Genomic DNA, 19,183 nt, shown 5'->3' with positions numbered 1-19,183 from the left:
AATGCTTTTTATTAATGCTTTTATGTGGTCCAATCCCTGAGATCTCCCTCAGCTGAGCAGTTGAAAACTGCAAAGAACAACAATTACAGTTTTTATAATTTTTTGTGAGGGTATAATGAAAAGGAGTTTTGCTATCAAGGAAACCAGAAGGTCCCAGCATTAAAGACTATTAATTTGATTAGCTGGCAAATGCTAAAAAAATGCCACACTATCATTCATAACATTTATGTTAAAATACTGACATTTATATGGTAATTACCAGATGTAAGAATTAGATTAGGAATCATTACACGTGGAATTATGAAGAACCTGTGATGCAATGTTTCCACTATTAATAGCTTAAATGCAAATGAGTGTTTTATTAATTACTATGACTTATTGCAGTTTTCAGAGACAAGATGAAAGCTGAAGAAGCTTCACCTGGGCACAGTGATTTTTTAAATATATATAATTAATACAAATGCATCCAGCAATAGCTTTCCTAACAGAAGCCCTACAGCAGAAATCTGTATTTCTGTGCAGTTTCTTTCTTCATGAGATTAGGGATATCAAGAGCGAGGTTATCTTTGCACGGAGGGTTATTATTAAATATTAAATTCCACCAAAGGAGGCTGTGGAGGTATTTAAGTGTTGTTTTGGCATCAGGACAGTGGTAATTTCCACTGCAGAGCCTCACTGCCCTGGCTGCTGGTACTTTGTAAATAAAAGCAGTGAGTGGCTGTGAAATCCCACACAGGGATCCCTGGTGCCCACTAGATGGCACAGGCTTGTTAATTATCTCTCTTTTGATCATTACATAAATGCAGTTTTAAGTAGGCTCTGATCAAATTTATGCTTTCTTTTAACTGATTGGCATGATATGGTTTTAGTGTCAAGAATTCTTATCATTCTTAGTCTTCTTTTTAATCCCTCTATGTCAACTGAGTACCAGCAATTCCCACTGGTTCTCTGCAAACAGCTGTGGGTGACAAAGGTGGGACAGTTTTGTGTGTCTGAATTAGAGCAGTACATGGCACATCTTTAATTACCCAGAGATGAGCAAATACTGTGCCTTCAACAGAAATCCCTTACACTACTACATTTTTGATGCTCAAAACAGAAAATCACGACTAAACAAACGCTCCTGCATTGTTCTGCTGTTGGTCTGAGCTCGCTGCAGCATCTGCACCTTGTCCTGCTCCCCTTGCCCAAGCATCTCCAGTGGGATTGGCTCAGATTGGAGAGGATTAGGGGCTGGATCTAAACATCCTAATCCTCTTGGCTAATCCTGAGACAATATCACATGATGGAGTTTCTGCTTGTAAATAGGATTATTTTCCTAGACAGGAAATTTAAACACATACAGGCATTTAAATGCCATTATTGGGGTTTCGGTGTTAATGGGTGGAAGTTATAGTGTGATAAACAGAGTGTAATTTGGCTCCCCTGTGCTCCTGTAATGTGATAAAACCTATGATTAGTGGATCATTTTTGAGTAGAAGGTGTCCCTGCCCACGGTAGGGGTGGGATGGGATGATCTTTAAGGTCCCTTCCATCCCAAACAAGGCTGTGATCCTGGGATTATTGGAATATTTTACATTCTCACAGAACCCTGCCTCAGTTAAGGTTTCACAGAGAGGTGAAATCAGGAGTGTGCAACAGGTCAGGCACTGTCTGCAGGCTCTTTCTCAGCTGTTACAGAACTTGTGAAGGTGCCATAAAGAGCAGGAATTTTGTCAGGGGAAATCAGGGAAATGCTGCAGGTCTGGCTGCTTTGCAAAGAGTTCCCACATGCCAGGTCCCTGCAAACAGCTCTGATTGGTTACTGTGTGAATGTTCCTTGAGATCTTTCTGTCTGATATTGTGATCCTTTCCTGAGACAGTGAACATTAAAGCTGCAATCGTGCATTGCACTGCTGCACATCTGCAGGCTGCAGACAAGAGATCTTTATTGCTATGAATTGGAGATCCCAGCTCTGTGCAAACTCTGATTTAAATGTGCTGCAGTTCTCTGTGAGGACTGCAAAACACAACAATAAATCCATCTTCATCTCCCAGCAGTGTCACTAAGATTATTATTAGGGAAGTGATTAGATACATTTCTAGCATTAGGAACTGCAGTCTCCAGGGGAACAATTTGAGATGTATAAATGTGAATAATTTAGAAGAATTAGATCTATATATTTACATTTGGCTTGGTTTGGAGGGCCCAGACTGGCTGCAATAATCAAGATGTGGCACAGTGAGTGCCAGTTTAAAGAATAATCCCTCTCCATCCATTGGCTGCACTCCAGTTAACACAGCCCAGAAGTTTCTTCCCACTGGTGGCTCAAGGGGGCTTTGCTGTCTGCAGACTGTCAAATTCTTTTCAGAAATAATAAAATTATGAAACTGCAGCAACATTTAAGCTGTACCTTCCTGTCTGCCTGTACTACAATGACATTTGTAAAGAGCTCTGACTGCACACTTTCAATATGAAGTGCCAACACTGTGACATATCCTTGATAAATTTAAGACCCAAATTTGCATTAACTAGGCTATGAAAATTTTCACTAGGTGGAAGCTGCTGAAGGTTCAGGCAAGGCACCAGTTGATAAGGATTAATTACACCTGTGGCTCAATTAATCTTTATACTTGGGGATCAGCATCATCATGGGGCATTATAATTATCAGTATCTGTGAAAATAACACGATATTCCTGTCATGCCACAGCACACAAACTCAAATAACTATAATTTCCCCTACTCTGTGATCACTTTTAATCAGGAGGAGGCAGGTGTTGCCTGACAGCAGTGGGAAGGTTTTCAGTGGCAGAGCAGAGAGGCTCCTTTCACAGGGACAAGGCCACTGCCTGTCCAGCTACAGCCTGGAGAGCTGGAGCAGCCTGAGATAATGCCAGGGCCCCTGAAATAATCAGGGTGCCTTCATTAAATGCATTACTGAGGCACATCATCAAACCATACCAAATAATGCATTCAATTATCTGTATTCTTGTGAAAGCTTTCTTGAGGCTATTCCATCACTGTGGGCCATGGACATCAGGAGCAGAGCTCCCCCTCCAACAGAACAGTGGGAAAGAGAAACCCAGTAATTATCCCAGTAAGTCTTCACATCCTTTAGTTTCCAAAGGGTTTGAACATTTCACATCAATAGCTGTGAAAATAGCAGAGATCTGAGGGGAAATCCAATCTGAGGTCCAGAATGTTCTTAGTTCTGCACTGGGGAGAGCTGAGGGAAAACTGACACTGTGGTTTTGGCTTTTCTCTGGGATCAGGCAATGCAATGATGCTCACTCCTGGCCTGCAGGACAGCCCAGAACAGGACAGGTAAGAGTTTTCCAGGTGCGCTCACAGGGGCTGTGGGTTGGCCCCCACTCCCACGTGCTGAATATTCTGAATTTCACTGCACTCACTTCCAGGTAAAACAGTGGCTAAGGTCAGGTGCAGTTCTTGTGATGGGGGAAATATATAAATGGTAGTCCATGAAGGAAGAAATCAAACAGAAATTAAGCTCAGGAAAAAAGGGAATATACTATGAACCTCTTCATTATACTTTTACCTCTGGACCTGCCTCCTTTTGAAAGGATTCAAAGCCTGGAGGTTCTCAGCTTTCAGTCGTGTGCAAAGTTTCAGTTAATCGGACTTTTCCCTGTGCACACACCCTACAGAAATCCTTCCCTAAGCTGAGTTCTGAGGGATTGTGTTCTCATGCTTTGAGGAAAGCTCTGGAAGCTATTTCTAGCTGTGCACAATGACCTTCTGTTTGATCTTGGTTAATTCACTGAAATCTGTTAAGTGCTTTAGATTCTAACAAAAGGGTATTATTTTTCCTGTATTTTTGTTCAATATCATTATTAATATCTACTCATGGCTCTGAGGTATTTATAGTGCTCAGCTCATGTTTAATTTCTACAGTGATACCCTCAGCTGAAAGGAGAAATAGAAGTGTAAATTGCACTGTCTTGTACTTCTCTGACACAGTAATAATATCCCCAGACAAGAACAGGCAACTGAAGAGGTTTGATTTTCTGATGAGCAGCCTCTATTGTAATTCATACCTTCAATATTTCTATTGTACTGTGCTCACAGTTGTAGGACTTGTTTCCTCAGACCAAAAATGCATTTAATCATTGGGAAAGCAGAGGAAAAACCCAGGATGCTTAGTTAAAAGTAGGAAAGCACACAGAAGACAAATGCAAATAATTCAGGAGATACCAGCAAAGTGCCACTCTCAAACCATTGGAATTGTTCTGTTAAACCTGTTAATTGCAATCCCAACACTGTTTGGAGCAGTTTCCAATGAATGTCTGTTATTAAATATTCCTTAATTGTACAAAGCTTGTAATGTTTTTTTAGTGGAGTGGAATGTAGCAGTAGCAATATGCACATAAGCAATAATGCAGAGTTCATTTTGCATATGGAACCTAAATATTTTAGCAGCTGAGAGCAACACAATATTGGGTATGAAAAGCTTCCCCCATAAAAGAGAAAATTAAGATTATATTCACCATTCCCTGCTATGATATTTGTTATGCTATTTCCTATGGGAAAATACTGCCTCACTGAACCTGAAAAAGTTTTATCTCTTTACTAAAGTATTCATTGCTTTTTGATTTACTTATTTAGCTGAAGCTGTAACTGGACTATCTGGCATGCTGGCTAAAGAATTATTCAATTCATTTTAATCCAGTAAATGGAATTTACATTACATTGCATCTTTTATAATAAAGAGAAATACTAAAACTTAAGTGGATCTATGATGTTATATTTACAGTTTTCAAGGTTTTTTTTTTCTTTGTAACTTCTTTCTTTGGATTTTGCAAGCGTTCAGTATAGCAAACTTCCAAGAGCAATCCTTTGTGAATATAATTGACACATTACTTACTGTTTTCGTCTGCATTCAATTGCTCTGTCTATCCTGAATTCAGGTAAACTAATGAATCCTTCTGCTTTTTCATCCTATTGAATGAGGAAAAATAAAATGTTGAAAATGAATATAGAATTAAAGAAAAGAGAAATGAGCAGCAGCTGTTTGGGGTTTGTACAAAGAACAACTACCCAGTCAAAGGAGGTACTGAATGTAATTTGCACAAACTGTTTTTCCTATGGAATGGATTCAATTCAATGTAAATAACGTCTGTGAGGTAACTAAACTGGTACTTTCTCAGAGGAGGCACAGCCATCCCAAACCCCCTTTGCTGAAGATCACAGGAAACCTTTCAGCCCCAAACACAGCCCCTAAGCAGAGGACAGCTCTGATTCTTCCCCGTAAATCAGATTTTACAGCTGTTTGGTGGCTGTCTCTCCTGAAAGTCACAGCTGTCACACCCCGGCCCCTGAGGAGCTTCCTTGCTGAGGTCACCTCTGATTAAATGGGGAGGAAATAACCAGGAAATGCATCCTGTCACTTTCTGCTTCTTTTGAAGCAATTCAGGAGGAAAAGCAGAGAGACACTAAATTAACACCAGGCAGGTTTTGAAAGGTGTCAGCAAGGGCACAGTGAGTTAAGGCTTGGTTTGAGGCCCAGCCTGAGAGCTGGGGGACACAGCCAGTGCCAGCCCCACAAACCCCTTCATCACCCACAGCCTGAACCCCTCCTGGGCTACAAAACCCACAAAACTGAGGGCAGTTTTCTGCTGAACACCTCCTGTGTGAGGGAATGGGAGAGGTGGAGTAAAAGCTCAGTAACCAAAGCAGGCTGCAGAGTTCAGCCCAAGCACTGGGGCTGCTGCTCACAAAGGGAAGAGCATCACTGAACCATTCTGGGCTTCTCCCCTCTCTTATTTCCCTACATTTATGCAGATTGCACCAGCATAGGCCCATTGGTTTTCAGGAAAATTTCACCAAGAACAGCATTTTGCACATGAGAAACTGCAAACTCCAGACTAATTCAGCAAAAAGCAAGAGGAACATTGATATAAAAATAACTTCTGGATAAAGAGATTTACAAATTCAGATTTTCACATCTGCTTCACAGAATGCTTAATTAACAGAAATGGTTGCACTTTACACATCCCCCCTCACAAGTGAAACTGGGGAGAGCTGAGTGTGAACACTGTGTTAGTCCAAATAAATGTGTGGAAAAGGATTAACTACAGATATACTCATTTCTTAGACTGCCATGAACATTCTGCTATTTTATTAAGCTTGAACATGGATCTGGAGATTTTTAAAAAGAATTTCAGTTGAAATATTTCCAGCCAGAGTGCCCAGACCTGGCAATTAAAGTGGCAGATCACCCGAGCACGCAGTGAAAATAGACTTTACAAGAACTATAAAACTTAAGCTTTCATTTTGACTTCTTCCAAGCTTGGCCCGTACTTACATTCTGGTTTGTGTACCAGTACAAGGAGGAATCCTTCAGGATGAACCAGTACTTTTTCCATTTCTGGGTGAAATAGCCCTTGGCGTCCTTTTTCTTCCAGAGCCAGCCCTCGCAGTCGCCGTGGCCCAGGTCCTTGCAGGAGATTCGCCTGCGGCTCACGCTGGACAGGGACCCCCCTGGGGCAGAACACAGGCAATGCTCCGGTTCATGGAATGGAAATGTTCATTCTTCAATGAACACATGAGCTCAAACCTTTCCCTCCCAGCCAAACCCTCTCCAGGCTCACTCTGAACAATTTCCAAATTCAGCAGTGCCCTGTGGTTTTGGTTCCCCCGTGATCACAATGAAAAGTGCCTGGTTTATGCAATGCTTTATTTAATCTCCAGAGGGTTAATTCCTCTAAGGGCTGCATTTTTTTCTGATTAAGATGGGCAGCATAATTTCAAAGTAAAAATGAATTTATTTAGCCTCAGTCAGGAACTCAGAGTGTGACACAATCTGTACACAGATGCAAACACTACTTTTTGCCATATATCTTCCCTTTAGCAGCAGAAGCTTTGTCAAATTATGGGAATTTTAAACCCAATTTTTATAAACAATAAAAAACAAAGATTGCTCACTTTCATAACAACGCACTTGCTTACATGATTTTTATCCTGAAGTGAGCAAAAATATGTTAACTTTACAGCATCCTGTTAAGGGCACAGCACCAGCAACAGGGTTAATTTTCTTTTTCTTGGTATTATTTCAATGAATCCTAATTGAAAGGCTTAGATTGCCTTGTAAATATTAATAAAACCAGGTTTTTAATAAATATGATTCAATTTATTTTCCTGAAAAAAACTCTGGAGGAAATTTCCTTAACATATCAGTTTCTTTCCATGTGAAAAATCAAGTTTATGATGCTACAAGAATTACATTTGTCCTACAGCTGTGAAATAGGGTAGAAATTTAGAGAATATAAAACACCATCCTTTGCTCTGCAGTGTTCCACAGGCAAATTCTCATCAATTTGTTCATAGATGCTCTTTGCCTTCTTCCTAAAGAAAAGGAAATTCTTCCACCCATCCAAGCTATATTATACCCATAAAACATTTCTTTTAGTATTCTAATTTGGTATTTTCCTTTATTGCTTACTATCAAATTTAGAAACATTTGAATCAAGTTGAACTTTTGTTATTCTCAGAGAAGGAGCCTGATTTTCTGGTTTCAGAATGTTAACTGAAAGAAGTTACCTTTTGACCATTTCCTGCTTTTTACCCTGAGGGAAGCGTAATGGAATGACTGTAAGGAAAAAAATAAATAAATTATGAAGCACCAGTGCAAGTGGCAGCAGTAACATGTAAGAGCTTTCATTCACTCCCCTCTCCAGGGTTATCACAGCACCAGTGATCACAGGATCTCCCTTCTGTCATTTTCCTCTTACAACTTTCCTCAACATCATAAAGAAAACAACACTCTGCTAAATCTGCAAATTAAAACAACTTTAAAAATATTAATTACAATTGCAATGAAAGCATCAAGGAGTCTTTGCATGAAAGCTGTGCAGAGGTTTGAAAACTAAAGATATAAATTCCTACGAAGGAGCTGATGAACTGACTGGTATTTGAAGTTTGCTGCATCAAGGAAATAATTATAAAAATATGTATTCAAAAAGAAATATTCACCACAAACATTATATACAAAATCCTGTGCTTAATGACGTGTCTAAGTCACACTTCCCACCACAGAAAGAAGTTTTTTTTGGGTTGGTGGTTGTCAGAATAAGTCCCAGGAAAAAAAAAAAAAATTTTTCATTTTGTGGCAGCATTAGAAAATTGCTACAGATTCTGGGGGGGGGGGGGGGGGAACCCTAAAATCAGGTCTTTATTTAAACCTAAAACCAGACATAGTACTCAAAAACTTGCAAGGATTTGCCCCCAATGAACAAATACTTAAAAACCCTAGAAAATAATCAGGTGCAAACAAGACTCCAGCTCCAGAAAGACAAAGGTTGATTTTAAATGAAAGCAGCAGAGGGAGGAGTGGGTTTGGGATGCCCAGCCCTGTCTGTAACCCTGATTTAGCATTCACAAGGGGAAGGTTTTGTGGGGACTGCAGGGATCAGCAGCTCCCTGTGCTCCCCTGAGCCCAGCCTGCTCTCCCTGCCAGCCCCAGGACAGGAATGTCCCACCAAATGTGACAATTGTGGCAGGGATGCTCACTGAGGGAGGGACAGCATCCCCTAACTCAGCACCAGGGATTTCCCTCAAAATGTGACAATTGTGCCCAGGATGCTCAGTGAGGGAGGGAGGGACAGCATCCCCTAACTCAGAACTAGGGATGTCCCACCAAATGTGACAATGGTGCCCAGGATGCTCAGTGAGGGATGGGACAGCATCCCCTAACTCAGCACCAGGAATGTCCCACAAAATGTGACAATTGTGGCAGGGATGCTGAGTGAGGGAGGGACAGCATCCCCTAACTCAGCACCAGGGATGTCCCTCAAAATGTGACAATTGTGCCAGGGATGCTGAGTGAGGGAGGGACAGCATCCCCTAACTCAGCACTAGGGATGTCCCTCAAAATGTGACAATTGTGCCAGGGATGCTCACTGAAGGAGGGATGGACAGCATCCCCTAACTCAGCACATCTCCCTGTTTCACTTCATCTCTGCAAACGTGTCCCTTCATTCAGAGGAGGCAAAGATGAATGCTCTGTGCTGGAGGCAATGTGGCAAAATCCAGAAAATGAAACCAAAATTCTCTGAGAGAAGGTGTGAAATGTGCACAGCAGCTCTGGGGGGTTTGGGGATGGGCTGCAAATCCCAGCAGCAATATTGATCTGCCCTGCTGGGTCAGCTGGAGGTCTGGGGCTGGAACAACCTGCTCAGTGTTCCTCTGCACAGGGAAATGCATCAGGGCAAAGCAGGTGTGTTCTGAAAAAGACATCACCAAATTTCCCCCCAATTTAGGCTAGAGAAATGCAGGGATGGAATAAAACTCTATAATGAAATGTGGGTAAATTTAAAGAACTGCAAGACAAATGAAATGTCTGGAGAGGATACTCCCCAGAAACTGGTATGCATCACTTAATATGAAACTTTTAAAAATCATGAAAGAAACAGCACAACAAATCAAGGGAGAGCTGAAAATATCTTTCTGAAATAAAACATATCTTTCTTCTAAAACACTTAGCTAATTATTCTTCCTGGATGGACAGCACCATTCCAAAGCAAAAATGAGTTTATTTAACCTCAGCCAGGAACTCAGAGTGTGACACAATCTGTACACAGATGCAAACACTACTTTTTTCCATATATCTTCCCTTTAGCAGCAGAAACTCTGTCAAATTATGGGAAATTTTAAACCCAGTGTTTATAAACAATAGAAAAGAAAGCTTGTTCACTTCCATAACAGTGCACATGCTTACAGGATGAAATGAAAGAAACAGCGCAACAAATCAAGGGAGAGCTGAAAATATCTTTCTGAAATAAAAAATATATTTCTTCTAAAAGCTAATTATTTTTCCTGTTTTGTTTATGCACACATAGAATGTATTCAAACCAAGGAAACTAAAAAAGTGAGGTTTGCAATACCTTGGGAATCAGTAGTTAATTAGCACTGCTAAGGTAAAAATTCAAACTCCACACTCTGAGAGATAAAAGAACCACTGTAATATAATTAACTTGGTGGCAAACACTGCGAGGAAACAGAACTCACAACTCCAAATGACTCAGAGTTGCTATGGGAGACAGACAGAGGATGGAGAACTCACTGGGGCTCTCAGTGTTTCAATTCTTATCTCAAAACCACACCACGAGGCCACAGCCTGAGAGTGCCCACCCTGCCACCCCCACCCAAAGCCAGCACAGGGGAAAATGAAATTTAAAAACTGCCAGAATTGAATTGATGCTCCTGAAGGTAAATTAAGGAGTTCTCGGTGTAATCAGGGGGTGGGAGAAGTGCTGGCACAGAAACACTAAATAAAAAGTAAAACTGGTTGCTTGGAACTCCACTGGCTTTAACCTCAGGATTTTTAGGGAAAAATGTTTAGAATTGAGTCATCACAGCCACAGAAAGGTTTGGGAGGGACCTTAAAGCTCATCCCATCCCCTCTGCCATGGCAGGGACACCTTCCACTGTCCCAGGGTGCTCCAAGCCCTGTCCAACCCAATCAGTGTAAAAAGTGCCAAGTCAGAATGAAGAACTGACATTCTACAAATGAAGGTTCTGTTGTTTGTCCTTTGTATGAAATAATTACAAAGGCTAAATAATAAAAAAGGCTTTTTTTACAGCTATTTTCCATTGAAAATGGAGCACCTCAGAGTTGGTACCATAAAAAATACTTGAAAATCTTAATCCCCAATCTCCCTATGATAGTATTGGTAGTATTTAAATATTCTAAGAGTTTTAAAAGTTTTCTTTACCTTCAGGGTAAGCCTCCCTCCAGAGGCGCCTTCCAGCCCAATGTGGTGTGTGATTCTCCTCCCCAAACCATCACATACTTGGAACACACACCAAGGTTCCCAAACTTTACTGAATTCCTAAGTTCTAATCTTAACTAAAAGCATTTCAGGCACACTGACCTGCTGTGGTTGCAGCAGCCAGTCTCCTCAACATGGAAATTATTCCTAGATTTTTGTTTTTAGCTCTTTCATAACATAGGCAAATATCAAGGTTTGGGATATCTAAGGTATCTTTTAAAAATATGGCAATGAATTGAACAGTTGAGGAGTTTTTTGCTTGTTTCAAGCACATTTATAAATCCTCACCTTCCTCATGGATGTGTTTCCTGGATGGTCAATGGCAGAACTTGCATATCTAGGACAAACGGGAGAAAGATGTCAAATAACCACAGGGAAAAAACCCAAACTGATTACATAGTGATTACAGACACTGTGAATCTCTAAATATAACTGCAGCATCCTGCAGCACCAAGTTCTGTAAGACTTTGTACAGGATGCCACAGATACCAAGAATTGACACTTTAAAATGCAATATTACCATCTCTGATATATGTGATTTCTGTAAAGACTGGAGATAAGGCAGGGCAGCAGCACCAGAGGCCTTTCCTTGTCCTGTGCAAACAGAATTGGCCATGATGGAAATAGGACACTGAATCAGGGTCAGATTTGTAATTTTATCCATTTTCAGAACTTGGACTAATACACACATGTAGCATTTTGGATTTATCTACCTGGTCACAGGAATGCATTTTTAACCACCTCATCTGGATCCATGATTTACATTTAGGTTACTAGAACTTCCATCTCTTATATAATATATTCCTGTTACAACAGGGAAATTCTCACTGCAGATGAATTATTGAGTATTTTGTAGTGAGGTTTGAAATCCCTGGCTCAGCTCTCTGCTCTGGGCTGTTGATGCTTCGAGCAACTCAGGTGCACCTGTAAATCTCTGCAGCACAGGTGCATCTGAACATGCAATACTGACAGCAAAATGTCAAGCCTGAAAGTCATTTTAAAAATGTTTATCTCTTCTTATCTCTCCAGCATTAGTCACAACTACAAAAAGTAATTTCCAAAGCACACCGCCACGACCGTGATGAAAATAATCTTTAAGGATTATTTACAAAGACAAAATGTGTTATGAGAAAGAACTTGAGCAGTGTTTTCACATAAAAAATAAAGAAAAATTCAGCAACATGTTCATCCAAGCAGCAGCTGTGCCCCGTGTGGGTGATGCAGTTTTTCTGCCTCTCTCCCCTTGTGTGGTTCTGATCACAGGGACACCTCCCCCTGTCCCAGGCTGCTCCAGCCCTGTCCAGCCTGGCCTTGGGCACTGCCAGCGATCCAGGGGCAGCCACAGCTGCTCTGGGCACCTGTGCCAGGGCCTGCCCACCCTCAGAGGAAGAATTTCTGCATATCCAACCAAAATTTCCACTCCTTCACTCATGGAAGGTAATGATATTTCACCCAAATACGTCAATCTATCTACACAGTTTGACTCCTGGTTGCCAAAGTTTAACTCTAGGGAATAAATATCTGAAAATTGGGTTTTATTTTGGTTTAAGCTATTTAAATGACTTTAAATAATGTTATTAGGAAGGTGATATAATTCTGCCTCTTGAAATATTTTTCTACATATTGAAAAGACATAACATGGTCATGTTTTGGGCCTGAAATCTAAAATGTGTGGGAGAAGGATTCTTCTACAAAAGAATAGAAAAGCATGGCCTTTTGCTGTGAAAGTTTGCCAAAATTCTCACAAGTCATATGTCCCTGGAAAGTATTTCTTGGCAGGTGCCCTGTCCTGTCCACCAGGGATGTTCCATCTGGATTGAAACGTCCCTGCCAAGCTGGGCCTGTGCAACCTGCTGGGAAAAACCAGGAGCCCTTTGCTATGGGAAAAACAAAATTGCTCAGGAGAAAAACAAACTCCTCTGCACCAAAATGGGGTGTGGAGGAGGAAATGAAATGGTGATGGAGACACAATGGTGGGGGTTCTCTCTCTGATGCACAAAGTCAGGCAGGAAGGAGCCCAGGGCTGGAAATGAGAGAAACAGGTGAGAGAGAAGAACAGGACAGGAGAACCTTTAAAGAGGATGGGAGGATGAATAAAACCAGCCAGATTTACAGAAAACAGCAGGTTTTGAACGCTCAGGTGTAAGAGGTGGAGGCAAAATGTGACATGAAGTTTTAATTCAAAAGAGAGCAAGAATAACTCACTCTCCTCCCAGGTAACCCTGCACAGGAGGGGGGCTGTGAAGTGGAACAAAATATTAATATTAAAATATTAATATGTTTAATCTCCTATAAAGGCAAACCTCCACTCTTAGCTGAGGTGATGAAGTGCTGAACTGGAGAGGCAGGACTGGCTGTTGTCAGACGAGGTGAAATTTCATCTGTATTTAACTTTAATCTCTGCTAACAGTGCTGCCCCATTGGGTTAATAATGCCATTTTAACCATGCACAGCACACCAGGGAAACGGCAGCCAATGGGCACCACCACAGCTGCCTTTCAACTGCGTTGGGATGTTTAAAACACACATAAAGAGGTGAAAATGCTGTCAGCCCTGAAAATCAAGTGTGAGGTGGTCAGCAGCTGACAGTGTCACACCTCAGACTTTTGAATTCTGGGATGTTCATAGCACTGAAGGAATCATCAGCAGCTGTAAATCCCTTACATTGGTCAAAGAACTCTAAATCTAATTAATTATTCCGCTTCTTAAATGGGTTTAGGCCATATACAGGATGAAAAAACATAAAAAGAATAATTATCATAGATTACAACTAAACTTAATTAGAATATATGATGATGCAAAGAAGCTGTTGCTTCAAACATTCCTTTAACTGTGACTTTTGCATGCAACATGAAGATACTTCATCAGATACACAGCAAAGAAATGGAAGACAAAATCACTGTTTTCTTCAGTAGAATAAATTGATTCAAGTTAGACCTAAAGGCCAAACTGAAGACCCCATTCTTAATATCTGTGTACTCCAAACCACAAATACAAGCCATGATTTTGTACAGACTGAATTAGAGGTAGATGTTCATTGAAACACTCTGCCTGTTGGTTATGAAAATTGTGTTAGACACACATTACATTTTTCATCCTCAGAGTGAGTCCGAAATACTGAATTTCAAAAGTAAAAAAGTAGATCGGGCAACATAGCAGTAGAATTTTTCCCCTCTACAAATATTTCATAAACTTTTATCTGAAGAATTTTTTAAATCTTTGCAATTTTTATTTATCAAACATTCATCAAATGTAAATGATATCAGCACTGATATCTCTAAACCCTGAAAAATCTATTCCTCAAATACTGCAACGAAATCTCTAAAAGTAAAGAAAGAAGTTTAATTCACAAATATAACTGAGTATATATATTTAAATATATAATAACAGAAGTAATTACCTTTCAGTATCTCCGCTGACTGGATCCCCTGGTCTCTGTAGAAGAAAAATGAAGAGCATTAAGCACAAAGACCAGACTTCCTTGGTGCTCTGAGCACAGTGAAAAAATGACAGAGGTAAACCACAGTCATTCTGCAACTCTAAAGCAAAGGAAATGGAACATTTATTTCAATTTCCAGCTAAGAGTTATTTTAAAATTAAGATCATGCTTAAAACAACTTGCATTTGCACTCACAAACGAATTTCAGATGCTCTCTGAGTGTGACCAAAGCTCTTTAAAATAAGAGAGTTAAAATTTGTTTGAATATTTGCAAAAGTGTTAATATTTGAAGGGGAGTTTGAATGCAAAGAGCAAATATTGCAATGTAAAATACAGAATTTCAGAAGGACAAACTTTCTTTGACATCACTCTTACATAGCTTTAAATAACTTGATTTACCACACTGGTTATTCCTGTGATGTTTGGAAATGAACCTTTGTGGGGTAAGCAGCAGCTGATTTGGGGTTAAAAATAAAATTTTCAGACGGTTTAAGTAACTTTAAAACAAGTTTTATGATGGAGGATTTTTGCCTCAGCTAAATATGGAAATTCACAAAAAATGAAATTCACAAAAAATGAAATTCACAAAAAACAAGATTACAAAAAACCACCCCCCAAACAGGCTGTAAAATTCACCTGTATTTGTTTATAAATACAGAAATCTACAAAATCTTTGACTTTCTGGATACGCAAATAGGCGAGTGATCGTTTTAGCAAAGGCAGGGTTTGTGGTTTGGTGCCACTGCTGGGTGCCTGCAGCAGATGTTTGCTCACAGATAATGCTGAGCCTCAGATGAGCTCGGAGCACAGGAAGTTGCTGGGTGCATTTTTGCAGCGGGGTTTCTAAGGCAGCTTCAGAAAACACATTCACATTTTGCCACCTCCTCCTCCTCCTGCAAGGAGCCCCCTTGGCCCTGGGAGCCCAGCACAGAGCCAGTTATCAGCTTTTAGTGCTTCAGCTGGAATATTCCAGCAAATGGGAGCTGCAAAGATCATCCCACTCAAATAAGGGGCCTCATCTGATGAACAATAATGAAAATTGCCCTTACACTAAAAGCAGGAGTTCTCAGACACTCCTTGTGGAAACCAGGCAAAGGCAGGAGCTCCCCACTGAGTGACTGAGTACAAAACCCCTAACAGCCAGAAATGCCTCAATTCTCCTCTGAGCACGCTGAAATGTAGCCTGGAGAACTTAAAGATATTGAAAATACCCTGTAGAAATACTCACATTTTCTCAAAGCAGACTGGAAGTGTTAACAGCACACAGCTAAAGCAAAATAGCTCTTTCAGAGAGGTTGTTTTGGTGCTGAAAATGCCCTGCTAAACACAAATGAAGCAGTCTGAGCATCCCTGGAAATACTGGGGACAGCCCAGGAAAATACTGTGTGGCCAAGCGAGCAGAAGAACTTTGACAGCAGCACTCCCCGTGCTGCTGTTACAAAAATAGAATTTATTCTACCAGAAGGCTCAAAGCTTTCCTCCTCTTATCCCTCTGACTTCCAAGGTTTCTAATTTTAGCAGCTAAAAGTGGGACTGCTAATTCAGTCAGTGCTTCCCATTCTATTCCTTAATTTCCTTTTCCGAAAATGCTCCCAAAGTAAAAGCAAAGTGTTTCCAAACCAGGGTTTATTCCCTGCCCCAAATGGGTCCCATCCCACGCTCTGTTCCCTGGCACAGCTGGAATAACCCTCCCTCACCTGCTCTGGCTGCTCTTCCCAGCCCCTGAATTACAAATTCTCACTGCTATAAGAACTCAGATTTTTATTTCCTCCCAAGAAAATGCACAAAATCCACTTCTGCCCCACGTGATCACCTTGGATTGTGGCTCCAGATTCCTTTTGATCAGATGGATTTCATGAGTGGGATGTGAACTTGCATATATTGGGCTGAAAAAAGACTTACTAGGGAGAAATTTGCTTCTGATAATAAAACACATTTTTCTAGAGGTCAGTCTTTCAACAGCACAAATTTTTCTGCATTACCAAGCATTAATTTCCAAAGATATTGAATAATGTAATCTCATTAACTGAAGCATAATCTGTAGCAGGGAAATTTAAAAAGACTCTATAACAGTGTGAAAAAGAAAAATATGATTTAACCATTGAACAACTCATAGATTATTGTAACTGATTATTAGTTGCTGTAATTTAGAAAAGAGCAAAGAAGAATATCTATATAAATACAGAGGGAGAGAAAATTGTTGATATTAGCACTTGAAACATAAAAAACATAATTACACCTTTTAAAGTCTATCAATAATTAATTTATTAGAAGAAAAATCTGAGCTCCTGACCAACTCATCACTAACATAGAGATTATTACCAGTAATTAACTGTGGACATTTGGGATTACTACAGACCTTTGTCACGTATTTGTCATCTTTCATTTGATTGATTTTCTGCCCAAAGAAGCTCTCCTGGGAGAACAATCCTGTTGGCAGCTTGAAATGCCAACCTTTATAAAGGATTTCGGGTACTATACATGGAAACACCCACACCCTGGCATTTCTATAAATGTCTCCCTATAGCTAAAATTAATTTCCTTGTGTAATTGTAATTACGTGCAGATTCAATGCTGACAATGACAATGTGGAAGGCTCCTACCTGCATTTTCAGCGACCTCATATATAAATTTTTTTGAGCAGTTACTTCTTACCACTTTGTGACATTTGAAAAAAAAAAAAATTGCTTTTTCCTAGTTCCCAAAGTAAAACTTTACTTCATCTTACTACAAGGCCACTTTGATGAGCAGCAGCCATGTGGGAGGCTCAGGAGACACCAGTCTTGCCATGCTGTCAGAGACTATAAAGCACAAACGCTGTGAAATTCAGGTCACTGGCACCTATCTGCCTTCTTCAGTCAGCTCCACGTTCCTGGAGCTCCAGGGATCCCCAGGATCTGCTGCTGCCTTGCAGGAGTGGAGATGAAAGGACACCAAAGCCTCTGTGGGGCCACAGGCACATCTGAGGCTCCTCTCCCAGAGGAAATCCTGCACAAAGTCCCATTTACCAGAAACTTCTATAAATAACTTATTAAAAAAAAATACAAAAATTTCATTTGGATCAGAATTTCTTCTCCTAAGTAAAGAAATCAGATAAACCACTGAGAACAGAACCCTGAGCTGCAGAGATGCTGTGAAAATATTCAATACCCATTATTTACTTGTTTCCTAAGCAAGAGACAAGAATAGTTGGTTATGAGATAATGAGATTAGAATAGTTTCATGTGTGTTACTCATCTCAGTGGCCAATTCAAGATATTTATTCCATATACATATATCATTTATTCAGATGCAAAGATTCCAAAGCTGCTTTATCGTTCTGTTCTTCCACTCCTCTATAGTCAGATACTGAATTATTATTAATAAAAGTAAAAAATAAATAATATTTCTTCTTCTGCTTCTTTAACTCATATATTTATTATCCTGAAGATTTCCCTTTATCATGTTTGTTCAAAAACAATCAAACTGTGGCCTTGTTACAAGGGGCTTTACTTACCTCTCTACCTGAGAGAGCTGATGCTTTCACCCACTGAATCTGCTTTCAAAATTATCATGCTGAGCTAAAAATAAAAATGGCCTTTGAGGTTTTCATTCCACTCCCCCTTGTTGAGGGGAGAGATAACAGAGACAGGAAATCACCCACTGTAATCGACATTCATGTACCCAAATTTGTGCTGAGGAGAAACAGGAGGGCAGGTGAGAAATGGGCTGGGGGCAGAGGGAGGGGATCCTCTGGAGTTTGTGATGATGGGAGGTGATCACACTGCCAGCACACAGGGGAGCAGGGCAGCTCAGGGAAAACAGGCAATTCCTCCTCCCTCCTCTTCCTCACCTGCCCCATTCCCTGCCCAGGGCTGACCTTCGTGCCATGGAATGCTCCTGTCCTCCAAAACCAAAATCCTTCCTTTCTGCCATGAAATGTTCCTGGTTCAAACCCAAAATCCGGCTTTGTGCCCTGAAATATTCCTGTCCTCCAAAGCCAAAATCCTGCCTTTCTGCCATGATATATTCCTCTTGTCCAAACCCAAAATCCTGCCTTTCTGCCCTGAAATATTCCTGTTGTCCAAACCCAAAATCCTGCCTTTCTGCCCTGAAATATTCCTGTCCTCCAAATCCCAAACCCTGCCTTTCTGCTCCTGTCCTCCAAAACCAAATCCTGGTTCTCCTGCTGGGGAAGGAAGTGGGGAAGGAAGGGGAGAAAGGCTGAGCCACTGGGTAGAGAGAAAATTCAGAGGAGTCCCCAAAAGCTTTCAACTGAATTCCTGCACATTGATTCTTTCAGCAGCAGGAGATGAAATTTGTGTGGTAAGGGAGAGATTTTTATTTGGTGCATCTTCTGGAGGATAAATATTGTAATTATCATACCAATAATATCAGTTGTAACTAATATTTACTAACAAACAGCTGTTAAATTTGGCTTTAGAATATATATATATATATATTTAGTTTGACTATATCTAAACTGGGTTTTTTGGTAGCCTGGCAAAACAATAAAAATAAGGCATAAATTAATTTGCTAAAATAATACAATAATACAATGCAGTACAACTGAGTTGTGTTGTGGTTCTCTGGAGTCAGAGGACTCCAGAATGTTTTACAAATGGCAATTTACCCATGAAGTCACAGCAGGTTAATGAATGCTTCATTTGCTGACTTGCATTGGTGGTGGTTTGTTTGAAGATGCAGAATATCATCATTTAAATATGCTCTAATAGAGCAGAATTACTTCTGAAAACACTGCATATGTTTGGATAAAGGCAGCCTCGTATTTGCTTTGTGCAAAGTGTCCTGACATAACTGCAAATAAAGGAATTCCGGGCCAGCCAGGCAGCCTGAGCCTTTGGAGGCTGCAGGAACAGCAGCCTGTCCTGGGGCTGAGTTTGCAGACACATCCATCCCAACCTGGCTGTTCCAAAAACCCCAGCCCTCTCCTGAGCTCTGCCAGGGGCTGAAACCAAGGACAGCCTCAGTTCTGG

General features: G+C 40.5%; 1 protein-coding gene across 3 annotated transcripts in view; it reads right to left on the bottom strand.

Annotated features, from left to right (window-relative positions):
• The window catches only part of LOC106629447 (connector enhancer of kinase suppressor of ras 2), a 170,051-nt gene that overhangs the window by 22,242 nt on the left and 128,626 nt on the right, over positions 1-19,183 (bottom strand). For all 3 annotated transcript variants that reach the window (XM_074551825.1, XM_074551824.1, XM_074551826.1), the window contains 5 exons: positions 14,169-14,203; positions 11,057-11,105; positions 7,539-7,587; positions 6,304-6,479; positions 4,864-4,937 (listed from right to left, as the gene is read on the bottom strand). In XM_074551825.1, the coding sequence (XP_074407926.1) occupies positions 4,864-4,937; positions 6,304-6,479; positions 7,539-7,587; positions 11,057-11,105; positions 14,169-14,203 (383 nt within the window). The remainder of the gene's footprint in view (positions 1-4,863; positions 4,938-6,303; positions 6,480-7,538; positions 7,588-11,056; positions 11,106-14,168; positions 14,204-19,183) is intronic.

Source organism: Zonotrichia albicollis, chromosome 14 (genome assembly GCF_047830755.1).
Source record: "Zonotrichia albicollis isolate bZonAlb1 chromosome 14, bZonAlb1.hap1, whole genome shotgun sequence".
Lineage (NCBI taxonomy): Eukaryota > Metazoa > Chordata > Aves > Passeriformes > Passerellidae > Zonotrichia > Zonotrichia albicollis.
Note: the sequence above shows the minus strand (reverse complement) of the source record. Positions and strands in the feature narration are given on the sequence as shown.